The sequence below is a fragment of the Mycteria americana genome, chromosome 1 (genome assembly GCF_035582795.1).
Source record: "Mycteria americana isolate JAX WOST 10 ecotype Jacksonville Zoo and Gardens chromosome 1, USCA_MyAme_1.0, whole genome shotgun sequence".
Classification (NCBI taxonomy): domain Eukaryota; kingdom Metazoa; phylum Chordata; class Aves; order Ciconiiformes; family Ciconiidae; genus Mycteria; species Mycteria americana.
The window spans coordinates 84,686,068-84,711,346 of NC_134365.1; the positions used below are offsets into that span (position 1 = coordinate 84,686,068).

Genomic DNA, 25,279 nt, shown 5'->3' on the forward strand with positions numbered 1-25,279 from the left:
AGGGAACAATAGTCGACCACCTGAAATAGCATCATCTGTTCCCCTTTCTTGTAACTTGAAGAGAAAAATTTATAAAGTGAGAAACAGAATTGATACTACTTTCTTTAGTAACTCAAATTCTCTGCACCACCCAACTACAGTAGGAGCCCATTTTTCTTTTTGCAAAGCTTGGCTCACAGTTTGCTGGCCCTTCAGCACAGTGCTGTGCACTCTTCCCTTTTTCCTCTGGAAGTTCCTCTACCAGGAGAACATAAGATGTATTAAAGTAATGATGTCAAGAGAGAAGGTTCTGAAAGGTTGCCACCTCACCTGCTGCCTCAGATGTTTCAGATGAGTAGAGGTTTATTTAATTTAACAGGAAACAAATACAAAAACTGACCAAGTGAAGGCAGGGACAGAGTGAAGGACCATGCTCCATGGACAAAATAATACCAGTTGAAAGATCCCGTTAAGGACAGAAGATACTGTGGGAAAGACCAGGCAGGCTTAGAGCGATGTGAATCTCTAGGGTGATAGTGAGATTGTGTAACTGGAAACCTGTCATTAGAGATGCATGAGCCAGAGCCGAGACCTGTGTCAAGGAGTCCCGGCACCCTCAAGAAAAGATGTGTGGCAGAACCATGGTGTCTTAAGTCTTAAGACTTATGTCTTCAGTACCATTGTTTGAAAGGAACCTCCGGAAGTCATGTGGTTCAACCTCCTGTTTAAAGCTGGGGCAGCTCTGAACTCTGTTGAAGTTGTTCAAGGACTTGTCCAGTCGAGTTCACGCAGTCTCCAAGGATGAAGATCTCCTAGCCTCTCTGGATACTTCTTCCTGTGTGTGGCCACCCGTGCTGTGAAGAATGTTCCCCTTGTGTCTAACTGGGATTTCCCTTACTACAGTTTCTGTTAGTTGCCTCTAGTAGTGCCCTAATCAGCCCTGGCAGGGCGTAAGCATGAATATGGGGACAAGATAGAGGGCTCCAAAGGAGCACTTGCTGATAAAGAGATGGTCCCATGTCTGCCATTGTGGCTGTGCTCCTGGGCACCTTCTTGTAGTCTTTTAGTCACTTTCGCTGATTTAAAAGCATATCAGTGAAAGATGTTATAATGGTTAAATGTTTTAAGATTCTGATTTGAAATAGAAAGAACAAACAGAGAAGGAAGATCCAGGGACAGATGAGCATCAAATTCTTTAGTAAATTGGCTGACCTTCACAGGGAAGGGGTATTTTTCTTTGTTGCTTTCTACAGACAGTGTCTGTGAACACAGATTGGCACTATATCACTTAGCACCTTGCTGACAATGCATTTCATCCTGTGAGCACCGGCATCTGCTGGCAAGTCTGAACCCCCTCCAGGGCAGCCGGTGCGCTCATAACAAGGATGATGGAGGCCATTGGGAATGAGAGAGGATGCACTCGGTGCAGGGCCTGCAGCAGAGAGCGTAGTGGTGGATGTGAAGAGGCACTGTGCAGCCGGAGTGTTTGGTTCATCTCTTTTATTTCTGAACCTGCCTTCCTGACATCTGTGAACTCTGCTTTTTCCTATCCAGCAGCTGACATTTAGGTTCCTCCCATTTCACTGTCTTTGTTATCTTGTTGTAGATGGGCAAATGTGAAGCTGTCATGCTCCTTCCGCGTCAGAGCAGCACTGCAGGGTTCATTCCCCCAATGCACCCCTTTATTCACTTAACCCTTATCTTCTTCACTGTCCATGTCCTGTTTGAAGGGATGTCGAAGTCAACAACTTCTCTGCGGTTCCCAAACCTTTCAAGATTTATGATGTCTCAGGCTTTACCAAGGGCTTTACACTCACACTTAGTATACAATACTAAGTTTTATTTTCCATACAAAATGTGCTTCAAATGAACCGCTTCTCTGAACTTCCCAGTGCCATGGAAGGGTAGTGGACCTCCCCTATCTCCAGAGATAGTGGACCTCCCTGAGCAGCTTGTGTCTTGGGCTCCATACGTGTGTAGTCAGGAGAACTTTGACAGCCTCTGAGATAGAAGGCAGACTGGGTGAAATAATGGATTTGCTTGAATTTAAAATACTAGGTACTATAAATTCTTCCATCTTAAATACACCACTGTTAACAGGGGAAAAGCCCTTTCCAAGCTGCTGCTGGAGCCAAGATTTGGGCTGAGACCAAAAATGGAGTTTACTATATGGAGATATGGGAATAGTTTATAAAGATCATCTAGCCACATAAATGAAAGAAATGTGTCCTGCAACTTATCACCACTGACCTGACCTTCCTGCAGTAATAGTGAATCCTCCCTAAAAAGTCACACCAAGCAGTCAGCAGGAAACCCAGAGGCTAATATTTGTTTTCACAATGCAGCAGTCAAAGAAAGGCATATAGCAGATTGCTAGAAAAAAAAATCAAGTGTTATTTTATGGGAAGAAAAAGGGGTAAAATATGGCAGCTTAGATGCCTGCTGTGAATTTTTTTTCAGGTTGAATGGGTTGAAACAGATGAAACATTGTACCTTACTTGCATTGTACCTTGCAATTCCTACTGCAATAGTAAGGAATTCTAGATAGTTCAACTAGTAGTTGTGCCCATGAATTATGACTTGGGTCTACTGAGTATAGTGAATTTATTCAGTTCACAAACATCTTTCGGCACATTAGGAAGAGGGGTTCATTTTTTACCAAGAAGCTGCTTTAGTCTTTGAGAATATTTTCCAAGGAAATATTGAATATTAAAGACATATTTTTATTTTTTAATTTATTTTAAGGAAAGTCTCCAAATACTAAGGCATATACACAAAGGTACAAGGTATATATGTACAAGGAATATATGCATATGTAATACAAAACAGATGCTGACATACAAAACTTCAAAGAATTCATGCAATGAAACTCCACCCAGAAAAGTGGAGGCATCATTTTCTTTCAAGAAGTATGACAAGTGCTTTAGTAACACATGATGCATAGTCTGTACCTCGGGCTCCAGAGATCCCAAACAAGTGTGGATATAATACAAAAGCTCAGGTAAGATCTGTGGCAATGGATTCTGCATCAGTTTGAGTACTGATTGTGTGTAGCTCTGAATGGAGCACATAATAATTATCCTCACTGCTATTTGCATAGCAATTAATGTTATGATAGCACTGAAATTATTCAGGTAATGTTTTAATCCAGCCATGACATTTGACTCTACTTTTCACAGAGATTGCTTCCAGGGATTCCCTGTGGTCTTCTCATAACTGTCCTTTTGTTTCTATAATTATTAATGCATATATAAAAAAGGATTTTATGGATAAAGAAAACCTTGTGTTCTTTCTGTATCCCTGTACCTCAAACAGGGAACAGTTGGAAGAACAGATTTAGGAAAGCAGGCATGCCTAGGCAAACTGCTCTAGAAGAGGATTATGGGTGGATGGTAGTTAGTGTGTACGGTAAATAATTCAGTGAATAAAATCATCAAGGATGTAGTTGGACTGGTTTTGACTGGCAAGTGTTAGTCTAAAATGCTGACTGAAGCTCAAGAAATATAGAGATCTGCAAGAATGTGTGGTTGTCAACCTAGAGAGTTGTGCAAGCATCATTGCTTGACTGTAGCTAATTCTTTGAAGTTCCTTCTACAACTAGGCTTGTAGTTTTTAGCTTTGTAGTTTTTTTTCTCTCTCTCATTTGTGAGCCTGGGAGGGAAAATGCAGACTAAGAGGACAATTTAGTCTCTAATGACCTGTCCATTTGAATCACCATTCTGAGAAAACTGCATGATAAACAAACAAAAATTAAAATATATTTAAAACTTCCATTTCCTAAAGTTGGTATCTCACAGTGGCAGATCGCACATCCCTTCTTGCAATGCTTCTTCAGGTGAAGTGAACAGCCACTTTCTCACAGATCCAGAATTGCTTTGTTGAACAGGAGTGTCTGGCATAAATAATCCGTGCATATAAGGAGGCACAGAAGCTGTTGTCATATAACATAACCCTAGGAAATTAAAAGATATGCCTTAATGATGTCCTGATGATATCATGTGATCTATATTTGGACTATTTGTAATCATACTGATTTGCCACTGGAAGGTAGAGTTATTTCCCCCTTGGAGCTATTTTATTTGTGCTAGGTGGTCCTTTTGGGTCTGTGCATGTGATCGAGCTGTACTTTGCCACCCATTGTTCCTTATACAGGACATGAATTCAGACCTCCATAGCAGATACTATGGTCTCCATGCTCCTTCATCATTGCACGTGACAAACATGGGAAAGTAAGAGGAAGCACAAGTCTCATATAATTTACTGGGGCCCATCAGCTAGAACCACAGTGGTTCTAAGTTATGAAGGCTTACCAATTTGTTGCTTCTTTTGAAAAAGCTGTTCCATCCTCCCAGTACCAGCCGCTCCTTTCAGATATGTATGATAATCCAACCCAGTAAAACTGTGAATCCTGTGGCAGAGAAACCTATGGGTATGAGAAAATAATCACAACAATATTTCAAAAATAAGACCTAAGTTCATGTATCTTCCAGCTGTGAAGGTTCTGCAACCAAAGGAGATAACTCTTACTCAATAGGAGAGTAACCTGTTGTCCATGCTTGTTTTCCATGAGGCAGTGCTAACTGCTCTGATTATAGGATCATTCAAATACTGTTGCTTATTGAATTGCCACAAGACAAGTGTACCCTGGGTGTGTAAAAACACAGCTTTTTTAAAGAAAACAAACAAACAAACAAACAAAGCAGCTTTATCTGGTCTGCTTTTAGGTTTCTACACTGCCTTTAGATATCTGCAGTTTAGATATAGATATAGGAGCGCCGTTTAAGCCCCAGTTAGAGTCAGCAGAGGTCTGGTCAACAGATCCAGCGGAGCCTGAGAAGTGATTCATCTCACCCAGTGGGAGTGCTACCGATAGCGACTGTATTGGCCAGATCTCCCGCTGACTCTAACAGAGCCTGAGGAAGTAGCTCTGAAGTTGCAGACCACTTACACTGTAGATGCCTAAAGTTAGGTGAGATGAATCCCAGCCTAGAGGGCAAGAGCCTGTTGTGTAAATACAGGCCTCTAGCACCTTTTGAGATTCTCCAACCTGTCTGAGGTCTTCACATATGGCTGACAGACAAGACCCAGAACCTACGGGAGAACAGTGCCTTGCTGAGGCATTATTTGGAGGTCAAAGAATACCCCCGGGCATCTCGGATTGTCCTAGAAACCTATACTTAGGCACCTGAATCATCCCCTAGGTGTCTAAGTGCTACCTAAGAGGTTCCTCAGCCTCTTAGCCTGTCAGATCCTCCAGATATTCTACTGTTGCTTAGTACCATGTTTAGGGACGCATCCAAAATCTAAAATCCACAGCTGGCTTAAACTGGTCTGGCCTCAGTCTGGCTGCAGCTGCATATACCAAACATGGAAGAAAAAACATGTACCCAGACACCTGGGATCAATCTATCTAGGGATTTATATAGCATACCAAAATAGTGTCTTGAATTCAGCATTGAAGGTGTGGTGTTCAGGTTTCTCCCAGTGGTGTGAACCATGATTCTGACCTCAGGATGCTGCTAAACTCAATAATAAACAATTTCTCCACTTTTTATTTTATTTTATTTGTCTCTACCCATCTGATTTTTGCTTTAAAAAAAAATCCAAAAGGCCAGCCTTTATGCCTTAAAATAAAAGAGTTGAGACCCCCCCATCTGAAACTAACTCCATCTGGAAAAAGGAGAGACGTTTTCAGGGAAGCTTGTTTCCTTTTAAAAGTTTTATGTAGCAAAAAGAAAATAAGGATATTTGGGCTTCGTGTAAGCTTAACAGCTGTTGAAAAAGAGGTTCCCAGGTATGTGTGTACAAAAAGGGAAATATGGTCTTGACAGCAAATTACAGATTTGTCATTAGTCAGCAAAACACCCCCAAATTAGTAAGACTACTTAAAATTATTAATTCCCTAAACCTTTTTCAGTCATCATAATATAATCCTCTGCTGTTTAGTGTTTGTGCCATCATTAATACCACTCTGTAAGGGTATAACACAAGGTCAGAAAACAACCTTTTACAGTCACTTTGCACTGTAGCGTCCAAGTGACAGTACCATGGTGAATGGGCCACTCTCTTGATTTCTCGTAGATGGGAATTTGATGCTGGGAGCCCTCAGTAATAAAACTTGTGGAAAGAGATAATGAAAACATGCATTCTGTATGCTGCGTCTCTCCTCCATGCTGATAATATGCAATTTGTTTTCTCTGCGAAACCCTAAGTATTAGCTGATTAAGGTATTGTATACAATGGCTTATTCTATTTCTCATAATACATAATTTCACTATTTCTCACAGCATACAATTTAGAACGTGTTGCAAGTTGTGACAATCTTGTGATTTGCAGGAAGGCTACTTGACCCAGAAAAAATTAAATACATGCACTGTAAACAACCAAACTATTTTCTGTGTGCAAGATTGCTGGAAGTTAAAACATGACATAAAGGAATGCATGAGGTTAAGACTGTACCATCTTTGTTTTGTCTTTTAGCACAAGAAGAGTGGAGTTTCTTGAGGAACAGAACTCCTGGCTTTGCTTCCATGTTTTCTTCTCCTTTGAAATGTAGAAGCAGTTATCAGCTCCACTGTTTTGCCAGCTTGCTGGACAGAGAGCACATTTTGTTTCTAGAAATCAGAAAGAGTATTATGCAGACCTGTGAGGAATACAGGGGCTTCAGCTACTGGCTTGACTGATAAAAAATCGATTAACGGTAGCCATGAATCAGCTGAGCTCTTGAGGGGTGAAAGACAAGTTGTTTTGCTTGTTAGTGTACACATATCCACATCTCAAATACTATCACAGTTAAAAACAGACACTAAGCAATCAGATCTTTTACCTGTGATTTTATAGTCTGTCAGTCAACGGGTTCTGAAAAGGGGGTGAATTGTCTTTATTTACATAACAACCACATTTACCATTTTTCTCCTTCCCTTCAGAACACAATGCTTCCCTCATTTCCTGCAGCTTCTTTCCTTCCTCAGGATCCTTGGAAACCTGAAAAACTGAAGGGCATGGAAGTGCTTATCAAAGATTGTTTTTAAAAATGTGTAGCTTTAATTTGTAGCTTTTGGCATGCTTTTATTTTTTGTCTACTCCATTTGTATGTCCACCATTGTGTGTACATCATCTGCATTTTCTTCACCAGGAGGGTTGTGCAGCACTAGAAAAGGTCACCTGGGAAGGTGGGGGCATCTCTACCCTTGAAGATTTTCAAAAGTCATCTGGACAAAGCTACAGATGAGTTTATCTGGGATTGGTGATAGTCAGCTTCGAATGGTGGGGAGGAAAGGGTGGGTGTCAGACTAGAAACCTGAAGAATTGCCTCGGAGCTAACATTTCTGTGATGCCATGGACCACCCTCAGTGTTCGTCCTGGGCACTTGCAACTGCTTCCCTCCTGCCAAAAAGAAGACAGGGACTCTCTGTCTCTGCTTCCAAATGTAACGTGGCACCACCTTTGGTTGTTAATTGAAATGTTTCTATGGAAAATCTGCTGTAATCGTTGGGCAAATGCACCAGTCACAATGCTTTGATGTCAGGATTGCCCTCCCTCCCTGCAAAAAGCTTGCAAACCAAGAAAAAGAGGGAATTGCAACTGTGAAATATTCCAGGAACAGTCACAGGGGGGCACCATTGTCCGGATAGTCTGGCTAACGACATGAGCTTCTAGCTGCGAAAAATAAGCCTTTCAGAAATGGGTTAGGATTAGGATTTACAGTTAGGGTTAGTCAGTGGTTAGGGTTAGGGTTTCGGTAAGGGCTAGGGTTAGGCTTAGGCTTAGGAGTTAGGCCTATGCTTAGGGTTAGGTATTAGCTTTAGTGTTAGGATTAGGGTCATTAAGGTTAGGGATTTAGGGTTAAGGTTAAGGTTAAGGTTTGGTGTTAGGGTTCATTAGGTTTAGGTCTTGCATTAGGATTAGTGTGACCATTAGGGTTAAGGTAACTATAAATGCAGATATTAGTGATCCCGAGTGACGTGTGCTGACACTCAGTTGCGGGGAGAAGTCTGTGGGAGAGCCGTACTGTTGCCCTTCTTGCCGTACTATTTCCATTGGGGGAACAGGGACACCAGGGACAGTCTGCAAGGCGGGGAGAAGCAGTTGTACAGCCGGAATTCACTCCCACAGCTGCAGCTTGGAACACCACAGTACTTACACAATGCCAGCAGGGCTACCAGCCCCATCAGCAGCACCAGGCACAAAGCGAGGAAAGCAAAGGCCACTGGCCGCCATAAAGAAGATGAGGCAGAGGCTCCTGGGACAAACAAAAAACCCATTCAGCAACAAAAACAGCAGCTCTCCTCACCACGCAGTGGTATTGCCTCCTCGCCGACATCACCAGTCCACCTTTATCGCATCTGCAGAACCTCTTTTTTTCTTAGTGCAGTTTTTGTTATCACTGTTCTGAATTTCCTGCAGTCATTTTGATAAATATCTATTTATCCACTGAGAATGTTTATTAACTGAGGCTCTAGTGTTTTAGAGTAAAATTTCTCAAGAAACAAGTAAACAGGTTAGATTTTGCAGTTCCCACAGTTCTGGAAATAATAAAACAATCTCTAAGACTTGACCTTGAAAGGGAAAAATTACCGTCTAGTTTTGGATAATTACTTCTGGAACGTGTGATTGGGATTTCTAAATGATTGCAATGTTTGAACATTAAACTGTGCATCTTTCTTCAGGTTCTTTCTCCAAATTTCCACTGTGGTTCAATGTCTAATCAGGAATATAGTTCTCCAGAATTTTGTAGCTGACTATCCCCTGATTAAAATATTTTCTTTTATATATATGCATTTTTCTCTTTTGGGAAGCAGTGCTCTGCAATTTTCTGTAATACTCTTTCATATCTATTTAGAGTGTTCAGGTTAACTGAAAAGTACTACACACATCAAATATTTTACTTGAGTCCAGTGCATCAGAGCAAGCCCCTCCAAGGAACTAACCTTTTGTTAGGTGAGAAGAATCACCCTCCAAATGTGCCCAGAAGTCCATATAGACTTGGCAACTAAAACTTACATAGCCAAAGTTAAGGGACATAACCCTAGCCCTCACCAGTTAAGGTAATTTGAAGAGACTGCAGATGACACCACATTGGGGTGGTGACTGATATGCCAGAAGGGTAGAGCTTCCTTTTAAAGGGAAAAAATTCCTTTTAAAAATCCTAGGAATGAGCTGTAAGTGCAACAGCTCAACAAAGGCAAATGTGAAGTCCGGCACCTGTAATAGTACAACTCCATGCACCAGTACAGGTAGGGGACTGACTGGCTAGAAAGCAGCTATGTTTCAGGGTCCTGGTGGACAAGTTGGACATGAGTCCTCAAGTGTGCCCTTGTGGCAGCGAAAGCTGACCAGCACTGGGCCTCATTGGCAAGACTCCAGCCAGCAGGTCGAGGGAAGTGATTATTCCTCTCTACTTGACAGTCATGAAGCCATGTTGGGGTACAGTGTCCAGTGCTGAGCTTGCCAGTTCAAGAGAGATGTCAGCTAATTGCAGAGATTCCAGCAGGGGAACACTGAGTTGGTCAGGGACCTATAGAGAGGCTGAAGGACCTAGGCTTGTTTAGCCTGGAAAACAGGAGGCTAAGGGACGACCTAGTTTCAGTCCTCCACTACCTAAAAGGGCTTTATAGATGGAGCCAGAGTCTTCTCAGAGGCACAGCAAAAGGATGCAATACAACAATCACAAGCTGCATCAGGGAAACTTCCGATTAGATGTGAGGAAAAAGAATTCTTCTCCTTCAGCACTGGAACAAGTTCCCAGAGAGGCTGTGAGATCTCCATCCCTGGAATTTTCCAAAACTCAAGTGGGCAAGGCCCTGAGCAACTTGATCAGACTTTAGAGATAGCCCTTTTGAGCAAAAGGTTGGAAAAGATGAACTGTAGAGGTCCCTCTCAACCTAATTTGGTCTATCTACTTTACATGTTCTCTGTGCATATCAAAAGGCCATTTTAAGAGTTTTCTGAGCTTGCCAACCTGTTTCTTTCTGGGAAGCTCTGCCCCTAATCACACTACCTAATATTTTATCCTTGGTTTTCTGGCTGATGCTTCTCAATGGCTTCTTGTCCATACTCCTTGTCAAGAGGTCATTCTCAATGGATAGCCCTAGATTTTTTCCAGACAGCACCAGAGTGATGTCAATTTAATCTTTGTCTACTCTACCCAACCTGCAAACAGCAGCCACGGTATTTATTTCACACATAAGCCACGTGGTGAATTTATGAGCAGCAGCAACAGTACTCAAGTCATCATTTTATGGTGTCAGGCATTCCACGGGCACAATCCACTACCTTAGTTAATACTCAGATTGTTTCTAGAAAAGCTTTGAGTATAAACAAATAAAAATATATACTCCTATCAGAGCTTACATTCACTATTAAGACTGATAAACAGGACACCTTCCTACTCCCCATAGCTGAGGAAATTGCTTCCATTTCCAAGGTCTGCATTATCTGATAAAACTATAGTGCCTTCCTCTCTTGTAATGCCCTGCTGTAATAAATGAGTCCTACTGAAATGAAAAAAAAAAATCCATAGAAAGGTGGAATTTGTCTTCTGTGTTGAAGTAAATGGAAAAAAGCAATTGGAGTAAAGATAGGCTTCAGAAAAAATATCATCTGTGATCTTAAACAATAGCACACAAGACTCCATTATAATTATTCTTTCTGCTGTTTCTATGAATATTTATCTAAGAATATACTATAAAGTTTAGAAACATTCTAAAGCAATCAACATGAACATGCAAATTTAAGTTATGCCCTGACTTAGATAGAAAAGCTAATTTCCGTCTGTACTTACTGTCTACTGTAACACAACTGGCTGGAGCCTTAAATGCAGAACATTTTTTGCTGCTTGAATATCCAGGAGTAATAACTGAAGCTGAGGGTCGTAAATTTAAAGCGGTGTAGCCTTCCTCATCCTCCATCTCCAGCTTGTCACACTTCTTTCCTGCAACAGCAATACTTTGGGAGTAGGGGCACACTGCAGCGAGACCAATGCTGAGGTGATAGGAATGGTTCGCATTTCAGCATTTCCAGTGAAACCACGGAGGAAGCTGGCTCTGTTCTGATTACTGTGTCATAGTAAAAGTGTACTATATTGAAAGCACGTTAAGGAGTTAAAGTGGCACTGTCAAGGATGGGTGTTTTCTTCCTGAATGTGAAGATCGGGAGTCTTGGTTGCTAGCTGGAACCTAAGACTGTTTCATTTAACTATACACCTGATCTGACCCTGTAAATACAGCAAATGTCAGGATTTTCTACCTCCTTAAAATAAGATGCTCTAGAATAGTTGCTATTTTGAGTTAAGGTATGAAAGATATCTGTTCATGTATCAGGACACAAATACAACACATCAGCTGCACTGAAAGCAATAGGCTGCATTTCCATACATTGTTATGAAATAAATGAAAAATGAAATTGGTTTACAAAAATTCACTGAAATAAATGTTAGAAGGGGAAGAGCTGAGCTGAAAGGATGGTGAGGCCAGGAGCTTGGCAGGATTCATGTGACTGCTCAGCCTCTGTCAGAGAAAGACCAGACTACATTGAGGACCTCTCTGCTGTTGTACTGTACGCAGAAGTCACTGTGCAGAAGTGGCTTATCCATCCTCACTCTCCATCTCTGGCTCTTTACAGTGCCTTGCTCTAGTGCTGAGCTGTAGTTCTTAAACATCTTCAGTGACCAACTGCCCTCAACAGGGCACTTGCCTAGACATGATGAGTCACTTCGCGGTGACAGGGTGAGTCAGAAGGAAATCACGAGAGAGGAATTCCTGTGGTAGCTGTTCCTGCTCTTGTGTGTAAAGTCCGGAGTCTCCCATTTGCAAAAGAATATCAACAGACTGGAAATACACTGTAATGACTGTGTAGTCTAACAGGAGCTGGTGGAAGGCCAGGACTTACCTAAAGTTGATAAGGGGGATTCAGACTGGAACGCTGAATGTCTAAACAAGAATTACTGTCCTTGGGAGTAAACCACATCCTGGAGAAATATGTAAGCTAATTAAGATTTTTTGAGAACCATCTGAAACAACTAGTAGAAGTGTGATAAGAAGCACCCTCATGCAAACTATCCTCATTATAATACTAAAAGTCACACCCCTCGAGCTGGAGACCCCGGCCCAAGCAGACACCCCTCCCCTTTGAGCGTGCGCAGAATATTAAAGTGGCACTGTAGCTTTAAGTTGAAATAAGAGAAATGTAGACCAATAGAAAACTGCTTTGTGTAATAACTTATGCATATGCATAACTAGACTGTATAAATACTGTACCTGTATGACTGAACTTTGTGCTAGCTTTGTGGAGCTACCACCTAGCACCCATCTCTGCGCAGACATGAAATAAAATACCTCTGCCCTGGGTGCATATTGGCGTCTCGCACACCAGGTAAATGACCTCACACTTGTGGGATAACAGTTTTGGCGACCCAGATGGGACTGCGCTGACAGCCTTGCCTGGTTCATCTTGCCACATCCGATGGGGAGAAGAGACCTGAGTGGACTCCAGCGCACGTCGACCTGTTGATCAGGGACTCCTTCAGCTCCTCTCCTGCAGTCGGGCGGTAAGCAACACAATGGTGCAACACTAATGAAAAGAGGTATTTTTGGGGGATATGAGAAAAGGAAGGTAAGGGCAAGATCTCTCGGGAAGCAGGCACCATCTGTTCTGTTCTGGGCTCTGCATAAGATGCATCAGGAAAGATACGCGGCAGCGGTATAGTTCTGTTTGTTTCTACACGCTGTTCTGTTCTCTTCTGAGTAAGGAAGGGAGACATCCCTCGTTCTGGTTTGTGTAGAAATGCTGGGTTTTTCACTACCGATATGGGTGCTGCTGCTTCCCAGGAGGCACCCCTTTGCTCTCCTCTAGGATGCATCCTGAAGAATTGGAATAAATTGGGGCGGGGGGGGGGGATACCATGACTAAAATGAAGCTAAAACAATATTGTAATCAATGGTGGCCACAATATCAATTGGAAGATGGTGAAAAATGGCCTGAGAATGGACCCTTAAAATATAACACTGTATTGCAATTAATGTTGTTTTGTCGGAGAACTGAAAAATGGGATGCACACCGGGCAAACGACCTCACACTTGTGGGATAACAACTGGGCTGTTCTTCCTGCCATGCTGTGCAGATAATAGATTTTTTCAGAGCAGAAATATCTCTGGCTGCATGTATTTCTTGCATTATATTTTACCCGTATGCAATGAGAAGGTGTGAAGTAAAAGTTGGGAGTAAAGGGTGCTTACAGTCAGTTTTGTTACACAGACAGGCACTGTCAGTAGTAGCATTCACTGTGTATTCATGGTGTATCCATAATATCCTCATAAAAACCTCATGCTAAATATGGTGCAAAAATCCTTGTCTATTGGGCCTGACACCTGTATGTTGGCACCTTAGTGTAAAAAGGGGTTTTCTGCAGAGAACTGGGAGTCAAGCATGTCTATGCTACTGAATTTGGTTGCAGGTTTTCATGACAGTAACCTCTTCAGTCTTAGCAACAACTTCTCAAGCATGTAATGAATCTCCTTTGGGAAAACTTTTCTCCAACCTGATTTTACTTCTGGAGAGAAAACAGGAGGTGAAATAATTTTCTTGTTTTATTTTTCTAGCTCTGAATTCAATAAGGAGTCTAATTATATAACTTTTTTTTTTGAGTCACTTTTTAAAACGGATTCTGCTGCAAGAACAGAATTAACAAAAGCATTAAGGTGGAGCGTCGCCATCACGCTCTCTGTTCTTGTAAGGATCCAGGGCAGGCAAAATTTCTTGTTTTTTCAGACTAAAATGAAAAGAAAGGTAAACTAAGGCAGGAATTTTAGGTCTGCATTTGAACACAGCCCATGTATAAATGTTGTCAGCAGGCTGGACAAAACAGCTGTGTTTATTAACCAGAATGTGACCTTGCAAATTGCATTAGCTAGAGTTTATGACTGGGGCGGGGGGATGCAGGGAGGAATGGGTTTTAGACATGGGAAACACACTGTTGTACGGAACTGTGATTCAAAAATGCCATCTCAGCCAATACACAAACAATACATTTCTATGTCTCTTCCCCTGTAAGGAAAAGCTCCTTTCAATGGAAAAGAGGATACAGTCAGACAGTGCATCCTTAAGCCCTACCTGGTTACAACACCACCAGGGTATGTCCTTTGCCAGTTTCAACCTTGCTGGATGAGGTTGTTTGCTGCAGCACACCGAATGCCTGCAGTGAATGGTAGGACACTGCCTGCCTCCTCTCTTTCTTCTCTGGGGTGATTTTTTCTTTCTTTTTTTTCTTTTTTTTTGGTGTTTCAGTCATTGTTTTTTGAGAAGAAGGTAGCTCCTTCTGTTTCAGTAGCATGGCGCACTGTGAAACCATACTCTAACCCCACCTGCCTGTACAGTTACAAATACAGTTGCTGCACCAGAGACTGCTTTTGGGCTGACAGTAAATTGACCCAAAAGACTAAGGCCACAGAAAGATATGATGTAGCCTTGTGGCTGCCTGTCAGCATGGGGAGCTGTCAATCTCAGCTCATGTTTATCTTCAACAAACTGCAGAAACACCTAGGATTCGCCCCTCTGCTCTTAGGCATGCCTCATTAATGAAAAAACATGCTAGAAATATCCTTCTTGTTTCCTCACAGTCACTCTAATGTAAGAGAAAACAAGATCAGATGGGTTTTTTTTCTTTTTAAATTTTTCTGGCAAATTAAAGCAAAGCCCTTCATTAGCAAGAAAGGATGCGCCATGAATACAGTTCAGGATACCTTCCACATGAGATTTCTTATTTCAGTGTAGCTGGAATGAACGCTGAGAGACACTCTGAGAAGTCACCGGGACTGTGTCTGCACTGCAGGACAGAAAACACTCTGCATTTTCACCCCCAGAGACAGGAACAGCTAGGAGATGAACTGAGAGGAGCAGCTGGGAGAGGTTATGCTAGAGATGCAAGTGATGAGTGTAAACAGCAGAGCGGAAGGCAAATCCACTAAGGTTTCTGGAGCATGAAATTGGTATTTGAAAATAACACCCGAAATGTTCATGCTGGTGATCAGAAACTGCTGTGTAGTGCTGAGATCAGTGGGACACTAGAGCAGCTCCTTGAAGGGAATAACTAACGCTTTAGCAGCCCAGTTGCTACACCAGTGGTAAATGATCCACAATAAATAATCTGGGACGCAATCCACAAGGAATACATGAGTCTCCAGAGGTGACCAAGCCAGGAATTTGTGGACTTCTTGCTCAAATCAAAACACTGTTATGGGACTGAGATTTCTTATTTCAACCTGACTGTCACTGTTCTATGGAGATGTGGAGGGAGACATTTTGTTCATTAACACTGCTTGGGGTATTTTCACTATGGTTGGGTTTGTAGGCCCTTGCTCATCACATTAAGTTAGTAGTGGGGCATTCCAGGAAATATCCTAAAAATAGATAAAAGGAGGTTCTGTTCACACCTCTGACTGAACCATAGCGTAACTCTTGCAATAGATCAAAAAAATAGAAAATTAGAAAAGTAGAAAAGAAGAGCAGAATTATTAAGGGGGGGGAGGGGAGCGGGGAGGATAATAATTAAAAAAAAGAGAACTAACAGTGCCAGGGCTGAAGGTTATCTTATCCTGTGACACATGCACAAGTCCTTATGAGGACTATGAATCCCTGTACTCCAGAGCAAATATGATTATTAATACAGTTTGGGAACACCTTGTCCCACCTTCTGAGGATAACTGTGTTTGTGTGTTGTATACTCCAGCCTACTAGTGTATTAAAGCAGTCAGACCAACAAGACATCAGAAGGATCTCCTGAATGGACGTGTTTAATCATCGTCACTTGTGTTATGTTACAGCTGTACAGTTATGAACTGACAAGTGGTATTAGGACTGTATCAGTGGATGCTGGGAGAGAAGCAGTATCTTTACGTGCTTGCCTTGTCACTGTCCTTTTTTCCCGGCCATCACTTTTGGCCATTTTGTCCATCACTTGTGTTAGTTAAAACCGAGTAATCATTTGGCAGTTTTGGATCTGGAACAATAGACTTGGGTCACTCCTGGAGCCCATCACCATGCCCATTTCCTTAGTATGATGATATTTTTACATATGTCTAAAAGAGAATGAAAACAGGGAAATGTAATAGGTCCAATCCAACATATTTAAATTCTTATGTGATAGTTCTGAAAAACAAAATAATAAATTCCAACCTTGCAGAACGCCTTCTAGCTTCTCATCATCATTTTGATCTGACAAACCAGTCCTCCTGCTGATGGTTGTTACCTCGCTGTAATTGGATGGCGGGCTTTTCACAGACATAGTAAAACTCTTCTTCACATGATGTGCTCCTTAGGTTAGAATGATAAAAATATCCACAGGTTTGGGGGTAGTTTAGGTACCATGCCCTAGGAAAGAAAAATCTTTATTATTACATCTCACCTCATTCTAATGGTGCATCCTTGCCCCTCCCAAAAAGAGCCATCTTTGCAAGAATTAATTATGTGGCTTTCATGAAGAATATATACCCCCAACAAAGAAATACTGCTTAGTGACATCATGCACCACCTCCTAGGAGGCTGACCCTGTCCTGAACATGCCAACAAGCACCCCCAGCAGACTCTAAGGGTGGATTGTAAACCATTTCTTGTACCTAACACCTGGGTACTGACTGGAGGGTGTCAGTGGCTGTTGCAATAGAAACGTTAAGAGGCGACTGCCCAATAATGAAAAGGAAAATTGGCAAAGCAGGTTTGAAAGCAAGAAGAAAAATATATTATATTTCTGAAATAACATGTTAAACCGAAGTGAAATGATTCTAGAGAGTAAATAGTGTCTTATATAAAAATGAAAAAAAGTATAAAATCAAAAGCATGAAATGAAACACCTTTCCATTGGAGTTTTTCCCATGTGTCCTCACTGAAACAAGGTTTCAAATGCAAGAGAAACACACGACATTTATTGTCAATCTGAAACTAAATTGTGGAAATAAACTTTCAGGGTACTTCTTTTGCCCAGTAACAGTGCCTAGACCACCCTCCAAGCAGTCCTGGGTGAGGCCAGGAAAAATCTGGAATGGAAAAGTGAGATCCAAAATACAGAGAAAGTTGCATAAAGTTGCTGCATAAAAGTTGGCTGTTCAATGTTCCCTTTGTGTCAGAGAAACTGGGAGTTGCATATGGGTGATGACCAACTTTATGTACTGCAGGAAAGCTGCCCACTTACCAAGACTTTTGTTCTTCTGTAAGAGTTGTGTTGTCTGCCCAATACCAGGCTCTCTGTTCAGCTCTAAATGTTAATCCAAGCCAGTATGTTTTTCTAGGAAATGTTTTTACTAGTTCCTATGCAGAGTAAGCACAATTCAAAACAGATATTCAGGAAGATATTAAAAATAAATATTTAGGCTCAGAAGTTGAAAGCATTCATGGAAATTGCTTGAAGAACATAAATACCACAAATTGTCAACCTGCCAGGACAAGTTCTGCTTTTAGAGAAAAAGCCTTGTATCAACAGAGAAATTATAAGAGAGCTGTTTTTAATCAGAGAGAAGATGCATTTGTAGCTCCAAAGAGCAATGCCACCCTCATCAACCTGATTTAAACACTCTGGGTGAAACACTGGATTGTTCTCCCCCACTTCAGAGTGAATCATTGCTCCCCCTTTACTCTGTCCTTAGCATTTGTCAACAGCGAAAAGGAAGCCTCGGCAGGGAGCTGTTGGGTTTGATTGTTGAACCTTCACACGACTCTAGCATCATTTACTTATTCCCAAAAGCTGGACTAGAACAAGTAGAGGAGGTCTTAAAGTAAAGCATTTAGCAATATTCTGTTCTTAAAAAATGCTCTGAGCAGAACAGGTGAGAATGTAAACTTAAATAATGCTGCCTTTCTCACTGCTGCTTGAGGGAATTCTCTGAAGATTTGAATTCAATTATTTCTGTTGTTCTCCTTCTTCACTTATCATTGTCACTCCCAGTGCACTTCTCCATTTTCTCTTTTTGCTCATACCTCTCAATGCTGTGATTAAGTCGGCTAGAACAGACTGCACCTCACAATCTTTGCTGTCACCAATTTGGGAGGGTGAGAATAAAGCTGCTCCTTTTTCCTTCTGGGAGCAACCTTACGGCCTGCAGCTCAGTGAGAGGGGAACTGGCATTTGTCAAGTGCTGGAGAGCAGACCAGCCCAGCCCTGACTGCTAGCTCTTGGGACACCTTTTCTGCCTTCAGTCTTCCAATATGTCTGCTGGCATCCAGAGGCAAAAGCATTATTTCACTCTACACCTGGCATTTTCTTTTCCCACCTCAGTTTGTTTTCATTTACTAAAAGATTAGACCAGATTTCATCAATTCTCTGCCAAGTATTTTAATTTTGATTTAAAAGATGAGATCAAGTTTTGTGGGAGGAACTTCCACAAAATGGGGACAACTATGTTTTACCTATGGGGAGACCAGGTTAAAAGAGGTTTTCACACTAATGTCTTACCAAATCCTTGTATGGATCTGTAATACTTGTTAAATTAGTGAAATCATTGCCCACGACAAAACAGCCATGAACCTGCTTTCACCAGTCATCCCAGTAAGTAGCCAGCCACAGCAAGACACGGCAAGCTGAGCTGTCTCCAACTGCCAGCCGCTCGAAGGGCAGTGCTTTGTGTGGCAATGACCAGTCCTATGGCTTAGCACTGCCTCGGACAACCTGATCACTGTAGAAAAACTCACGCTCACAGTGCCATTTAAGAAAATTACGTGTGAATTGAGTAGCTGATAGGGTGCATGAACTTCTTCCATGCTAAACAGAGTGAGAAACCAGTCCATACCAGCTTCGCTGCCTCTTTTATCTGAAGAAGAGTAGAGTTTCGTGAGGAACAAAACCGGCAACTCTGTTCCCACGACATCTGTTCCTTGGAGTGGTAGTAACATGTATCGCCACCTTCCCACTTCCAGTTTGCAGGGCAGAGTACACAGTTCTGGCCTGGAAAAGGAAAACCATCACCCCATTTCTGTTCCCAGGCTGTCCCTCACAGAACATCGCTGTTGACCTGTGACAACAAGATCCGTAGGGACTGAGTGTTTGAGACGGTCCTCGTTCAGTCAAAATCCCACTGTGGTCCCAAAAGATTCAGGTAATTAAAGAGATGAAAACTGAATCATCCCTCTATCTCTCCCATTCCTTTAGCACTGGGAGGAGGTTCAGGTGGTGCAAATGGGATTTATTTTGCCTAATTTTAGGAGTCTGCAAAGCTGACATGAGTCAACCCATCTGGATTCCAATTTTAGTCAATGGACAGCAGTAGGTGTGTCTCACATGCTTTTTCTGTCATTTCAGGTGTCTTTCTTGGGAGGAAACAGACTGTATCCTTGCATTACCAGTTTCTCTTCATGGACTAAAAGTGAGACCTAGACAGTTAGCTTGTCTGTGGAACAACATCTGGACAAATGAAATCCGCTTTCCCAACAGTCACAATAGGATCCCTTTGCCCGATGCCCCTACTCCTCAGAGTATGATTTCTGAAGAGAGCTAATTGTCTGGCTGGCTTGTTGTCAGATGCCACTTAAATAACTGAGCTGTGGCAAACTGATTTCAGAAATAGCCCTGCACTGGACACAGTCAGGAGACAGGGAGTGAACTCCCAGGTTGGTTTAGCTATGCTTCACCACACATCACTTCTGACTTTAGGAGATTCCTGTCTTACCTGGGGTTGGTACTAGCACACTGTCCTGTGTGTGGACTGCTGTTCATACTTGTTTAATTCTCAGGCACCGCTGTAAAATTGTCTATTAGATGCAGATGAGCATGTTGTAGAGATCCCTGAACTAGTGTTGATGGGAACCGGCATGTCCAGAAGGCATCTTGCAGAACCCTTTTCTTATGGAAACTAAATCCTGAAACCCTGATACTACTGCCAGGCCCCACACCAGTGCACATATGGCCAGGCTGGGCACCTGTCTCTAGTCACTGCATGAAGCAGACAAGCTAATTGGCTACTTTCTAGGTGGTCACATTTGAGAAGACACAGGTTCACCTGAGGAGACAGACCTGAGTAGACACAGAAGACACATCTCATTTCCTTCCCTGCCATGTTGAAAGATAAGCCCTCATCAAAACTTGATTTACCACTAGTTTTAAGTTTTTTTTTCCCGTCCAAGCACAGCTGATTTCCTATTGCTTGCAGCGTATTTGAGAAATTTGCATGCAGCTCATTCTTTGTCATGTTGAGGTCTCTAAGTTGTGTCCTGTAGTCCTGGCGAATCTGGAAAACTGAAATTCACAATAAGACATTTTCCAGTGCTGTCGTTCAGAAAGGGTGGGACACAGACAGGGAATGTCTTAGCATATCATTAGGGATAAATAAACCATTTGGGATAAATGATATTCCTTCCCAAACAGTTGCATGTAAGGGCTGCTGAGATGGAGAACATTTGCATAGTGGATTTCTTATTATTTGGCTGTGAGTGAACAACAAAATTAAAGTGTCACTTTTTATCATATATTTCCATTTTGTATCTTTCTCTTATATTGGTTTGCAGGCTTTGCTTTTTTCCTAAAAATGTGGACTTCAGCTCCGGATCACAGTGGAATTGCTGCGGGTGGGAGGTACCTGATGGCACAACCTGTTTACTGTGACACAAAGCTTTTCCCTTCAGATCCAGCATTATCAAAGGGGAATTCAATCCATCCTTAATCAGTACAGCAGGATTGTGGATACAGTTTTTAGGAGACCAGACAACAGCAGCCAGAGCAAGCAGTGAATCTCATACTCCACTCCTGTCCAGCTCCCCTCCATGTTGCTCATTTCTAGCCTCATCACATCGAGAAGAGGACAAAGATGCTGCAGCAAGGGAAAATATCTGTTTTGCCTGTTTGCCTGTTCTCAGCTGAACCAGAAATTGCACCTGAAGGACATGTCAGTCTGATGTTATTCAGTAGCTTGAGCCCCCCAGCAAACTGAAATGCATTAGTACTTACATAAAACTGCCAGGGTCACCAGCACCACCAGCAATGCCAGGCACAGCGTGAACAAAATCAGGACTACTGGCCAGTAAGAGCGGGATGAAGTGGGAGGCCCTGGGGGGAATTCAGTCATGAAATGGAGGTGCGATACTAAGAGAACGGTGAACACATTAGCCTCATTAAATCGCAGCCATCTTTGTGGTGCATTGGTCAATAAGTAATTGCTTTTACTTTATACGATTGTATATTCCTGCTGCAGTCTCTGCACACAGCAAAAGATGCCCAAACAGAGTAAAACAGTGAGAGATCACGACAGCTTAGTGGTGAACGTGGACAGCCTTGGTCCTTTCGAAGGCCATAGACTGTGGCAAGAGTTTGGCAAAAGACACTGAGAAAGCAAGGTATTGCAAAATGTAGAAAGTTGATTGCTGAAAGCTGAAAACAAATATGCACTGTATGGTTGTGGTAATTTGTGATGTGCGGCATATATCTGTGGTAATCTGGTTAATCTGAGTGCTATAGTAAACTCCTCTGGTACTTTATGGTAGTTTGACATTTCTAGCTAGGAATTCACAGAGAATTTTTCTGTAATAAGTGTTACAGCCTAGATACAGAAATAAGCACTCATTGAGGAGAAAAAGGAACACACTTTTGCTGAGCAAAAGAAATTTTAAGCGTGTGAGTCATCCAAAAGAGACCTTGTTTATAGGAGCTGGAAGATTCATGGGTTAAGATGCACTGAAGGAGGGAGAAAAAGCATTCAGTTTGTCAGGGAAGCACTAAATCTAAGGCAGATATTAAAGTTGCCACTACGTGGACTTTGTGGGGAGCTGCACCCAGCCAGCCTGACTTAATCCAATAAAGGCAGTAGAAAGGGAATGTGGAGAGGAAATTGCTAGTCTAGAAAAGGGAAATGGGTATTTAAAATTGAGGGCTGAATTGCTGAAGAAGTAGGAACTGAAATTTAGTGTGTCAAGCTGAAGGAACAGGAATGGAAACAATGCAGTGTGCCTCTCCTACAGATAACCTGTAGTCACCTCCTGTGGTGAAGCCATCCTGGGCAAAATGTTGTACAAGACCTCACTCTATAGAAACTCATGTTGATGAATTATAACAGGTGAAAGAAGATCGAGCAATGGATGTTGTCTTGAACTGGGGCACAGATCACTGCTGGCTTATATTCAACCATGGGGGTTCACCATAAACCCCAGGTCCTTTCCAGCAGAGGCCTCCACAGCCAGCCTGCGCCCAGTCTGTACCACTGCCTGGGATTAGTCCAGCCTCAGTGCACAACAACTTGTGGATCTTCATGGGGTTTCTGCTGACCCAGTGCTCAAGTTTCTCAAGGTTCCTCTGTACTGAAGTTCTATCACTTGGTAGTGTCAGCCACCACCCCTAGTTTAGTAGCATTATAAATTTGCTGAAGACACACTCTGTGTCATTGTTCAGATCATTGATGAGGATATTAAACCATATAGGCTCAGTATTAACCCCTGAGAGACCTCTGAGGGACTCTGCCACCAAACAGATGTTGAGCCATTGGTTACTTCCCCTTGAGCCTGGTAGACCAGCAAGTTTTCAACCCACCTAACGGTCCACCATGTAGCTCATACTTCCTCAGCTTTAAAATGACAATACTGTAAGAGACACTGACAAAAGCCTTCCTAAATATATATTACATCTGCTACTCTCTCTGTATCTGCATTTCATCACAGAATGCAAGAAAGGAAGTGCTCCCCAGTCTAAGGAAGTGCTCTAACCACTTGGTATTGCATAAAAGAGAAATACCCAGGCGCTTCACGAAGAGAAAGAACATGTTCCTTCTGCATTATTTTCCAAAGTCTGATCTCACAGGCATATGACAGATACACTCAGAGATAAAGCCTGCACAGGAGAATTATGTACCTTATCGATCCTAACAAGACTTAAGGACACATTGCCTGCTAGGACATATGGATATTTTTAAGGTCAAAGTGCTTCTGTACATGCTCTGAAGCGGAATATTAGGTGCCTGGAGAAATTCAGTAATAGAAATTTGACTCCCTAAGGCAGGCTGCTAAATAGACTCATATGAATTGGAGCTAAAGGGAAAAAAAAAATGTTCCTACCCCTACAAAGTCACAGCCCTAAGCTGAAGACTGAAAACATTATAGTCTACGCTTCCTGGAGCTTTTAGATGAGAAGAAACGAAGATTTTGTAGTTTGAAAGTGAGATTTCATAAACAAATACAAAATATTTTCTGGGCAGCAATATGAATCAAGACCAACCAGTAGTTTTAGCTTTGGCTGTTTTAATTAAATTATTGCCTCAAGAGTTTCTTTAGGTAATGGTTCCCTGTACTGTACTTTGTAACCTCACACTGCTTCTGCTACATCTAGCACAGCTGAAGGGACCTTGGGCTGGGTCCTCCTTCCTGTACAGTACTCTGGGGTCCTAGAATGGATATATTCATTCATTGTGGTTGTTTCAATTTGATGTTTGTAAAATAATGCACAGACTATGCTGTGCCCTCTCAGAATAGTGCTTTCTCAACATGAAATATACATTGTCTGCCCTGGGACATAGAAGCAGGACCTCTGGAGTCATATGAGGATACTGGTGTCATTGGACGTTAAAGGAAAAGAAGCCCAGAGCTTAACACAAAGACAGTTCAGATTCTTCCTTATTTTTTTAGCCCCTGAATTATCCTTTGGCAATGCTCAAAACCATAACTTAACATAACAATGTTCAAAAAACATACCATGTGTTTCAAAAGCATAACATATGTTCAAAAAATATAAAAGCGTTTGAAACCATGGCTCTTTGATACAGAATTCCCCAGAAAATTCCTTCTGAATCACATGCAAGTTGTCCTCTTGTTTGTAAGCCTCTGCTCTAGAGCCTGACCCCACAAACAGCTAGCGCTTCCTATGTTCTTTGTTTCCATGAGTTGCACCACTCAAATCTAGAGTTCATCTTCACAGATACTCTTAAGCAATTTACACAAATTAAGCAAAATTAATTTAAAATTAGTATTTAAAATATAGTATTTAAAATGCATTCAGCCCTTTAACAGATACAGCCATTTCAAAACCAGTGCCTTAATTCAGGCTAGAACTTCAGAAGTGAAATAAAGTGAGTGAGTTAAAACTGATTCCGTCCTAAGCTTGAATGCAAATTCATGGAGAAATTAAATGGAACTGATCCACTTGAAAAATTAGTTCAAGTTAACTCTTTTGAGGTTTAGACAATTAGGACTATTTGTGGAGCTTAGTATAACTCTCAGTAATATGCTTTTCCATGAAATAATAAGATCACTATTTCAGGTATACTTTCGAAACTCTAAAAAGTTCAGGCAGAAATGACAGCAACAAAAAACAGGACACATTTGTAACTAGCATAACTTTTCTGATAGTAACAAAGCTAACAAAGCCCCCTTGGGCATATAATTAAAAGTATTTCCCATCCCATCTACTTTAGCAAGAATAAGTCATAAAAGCTTCATAGATACTACACCTTTTTCCTTAGTATCTTCAGGCTTTGTGATATTATCCAGCTCATGGCTGTTTTCAAATTTCAGATTGGCATATGTTACTTCTTCTGTCATAGCTGGTAAAAAGAAAAGTGTCAGAACAAAAAGGTAGAAAAAGATCTAGCATTTGCAGCTAGTAAGCTAAGAAGAAAACGTACCCCTTTGCAGGGTTCCTTATATTGGCAGACACAAATGAAGCAGCAAAGACATCCAGATACATCTGAGCTTCCTCAGTCACAGTACTGCCAAGAAAATGTTCTTCTCTCACTCGCTGCTATATTCTCTTTCTTCCTCTTTACCTCACTTCTGCCCTTGCTGACTAGCATGTAGTTCTCTCTGCCATTAGTGAAGAAAATGCACCCACTTTTGTAGAACTCTTCTCTTTTCATTAGAACTCTTCTTCCTTTGGGAAGAAAACATTTAATTCCTGACTACATCACGTTCAGGCTTGAAACACAGAATTGAATAAATTGTTTTACAGCTTTGAGGCTGTCCTTTAGTTTGAGCAGCCCTTTTCAGCAGCAGATTTGTGATCACACTTTAGTTTCTGTTTCTTACTGGAATGTGCTGAAAGCAAACCAAACGGTGGACTTGCATCTTAAAGCTGGCAAATTGCGCTCTCATCCAAAAGAAGTAAGCACTTGTGCTCAAGGTTGGCACCTCAGCTAGGATATGTCAGGGTGTTGGCTTCTACCTTCCATGCCAACTTCCTAAAGTGATCGTTCGGACTGGGAGCTCTAAGTCACCAAACTAGAAGGACCTCTTGACAAAGGCTACATCTCAGAATATATTTTCTTCCACTCCGTTTTCTGGCATTAATGTTTTATTTCAATTTCTGGAATAATTTTCTTTGTTCTTCATTTCTTCTCCAGATCTATGG

At 41.8% G+C, this 25,279-nt stretch overlaps 2 protein-coding genes across 4 annotated transcripts; both read right to left on the reverse strand.

Annotated features, from left to right (window-relative positions):
- Window positions 1–2,721: 2,721 nt before the first annotated feature.
- LOC142412972 (natural killer cells antigen CD94-like) lies at window positions 2,722–11,005 on the reverse strand. Of its 3 annotated transcripts, none has more exons than XM_075508991.1 (6): window positions 10,763–11,005; window positions 8,123–8,221; window positions 6,885–6,971; window positions 6,439–6,593; window positions 4,290–4,387; window positions 2,722–3,931 (listed from the first exon to the last, which is right to left on the reverse strand). In XM_075508991.1, exons 1-6 carry the CDS (start codon window positions 10,887–10,889, stop codon window positions 3,811–3,813), a joined length of 687 nt encoding a protein of 228 aa, XP_075365106.1. In that variant the 5' UTR covers window positions 10,890–11,005; the 3' UTR covers window positions 2,722–3,810. The 3 variants fall into 3 exon arrangements, with proteins under 3 accessions (XP_075365106.1, XP_075365097.1, XP_075365113.1); XM_075508982.1 differs by having other exon boundaries at window positions 4,290–4,402; XM_075508998.1 differs by lacking the exon at window positions 8,123–8,221 and having other exon boundaries at window positions 4,290–4,402.
- A 4,759-nt stretch (window positions 11,006–15,764) lies between these two features.
- Window positions 15,765–24,633, reverse strand: LOC142404758 (C-type lectin domain family 12 member B-like). The gene is made up of 8 exons (XM_075491758.1): window positions 24,558–24,633; window positions 24,384–24,476; window positions 20,903–21,001; window positions 20,051–20,194; window positions 18,753–18,907; window positions 17,162–17,277; window positions 16,150–16,344; window positions 15,765–16,052 (listed from the first exon to the last, which is right to left on the reverse strand). Exons 2-7 carry the CDS (start codon window positions 24,472–24,474, stop codon window positions 16,179–16,181), a joined length of 771 nt encoding a protein of 256 aa, XP_075347873.1. The 5' UTR covers window positions 24,475–24,476; window positions 24,558–24,633; the 3' UTR covers window positions 15,765–16,052; window positions 16,150–16,178.
- Window positions 24,634–25,279: the final 646 nt, after the last annotated feature.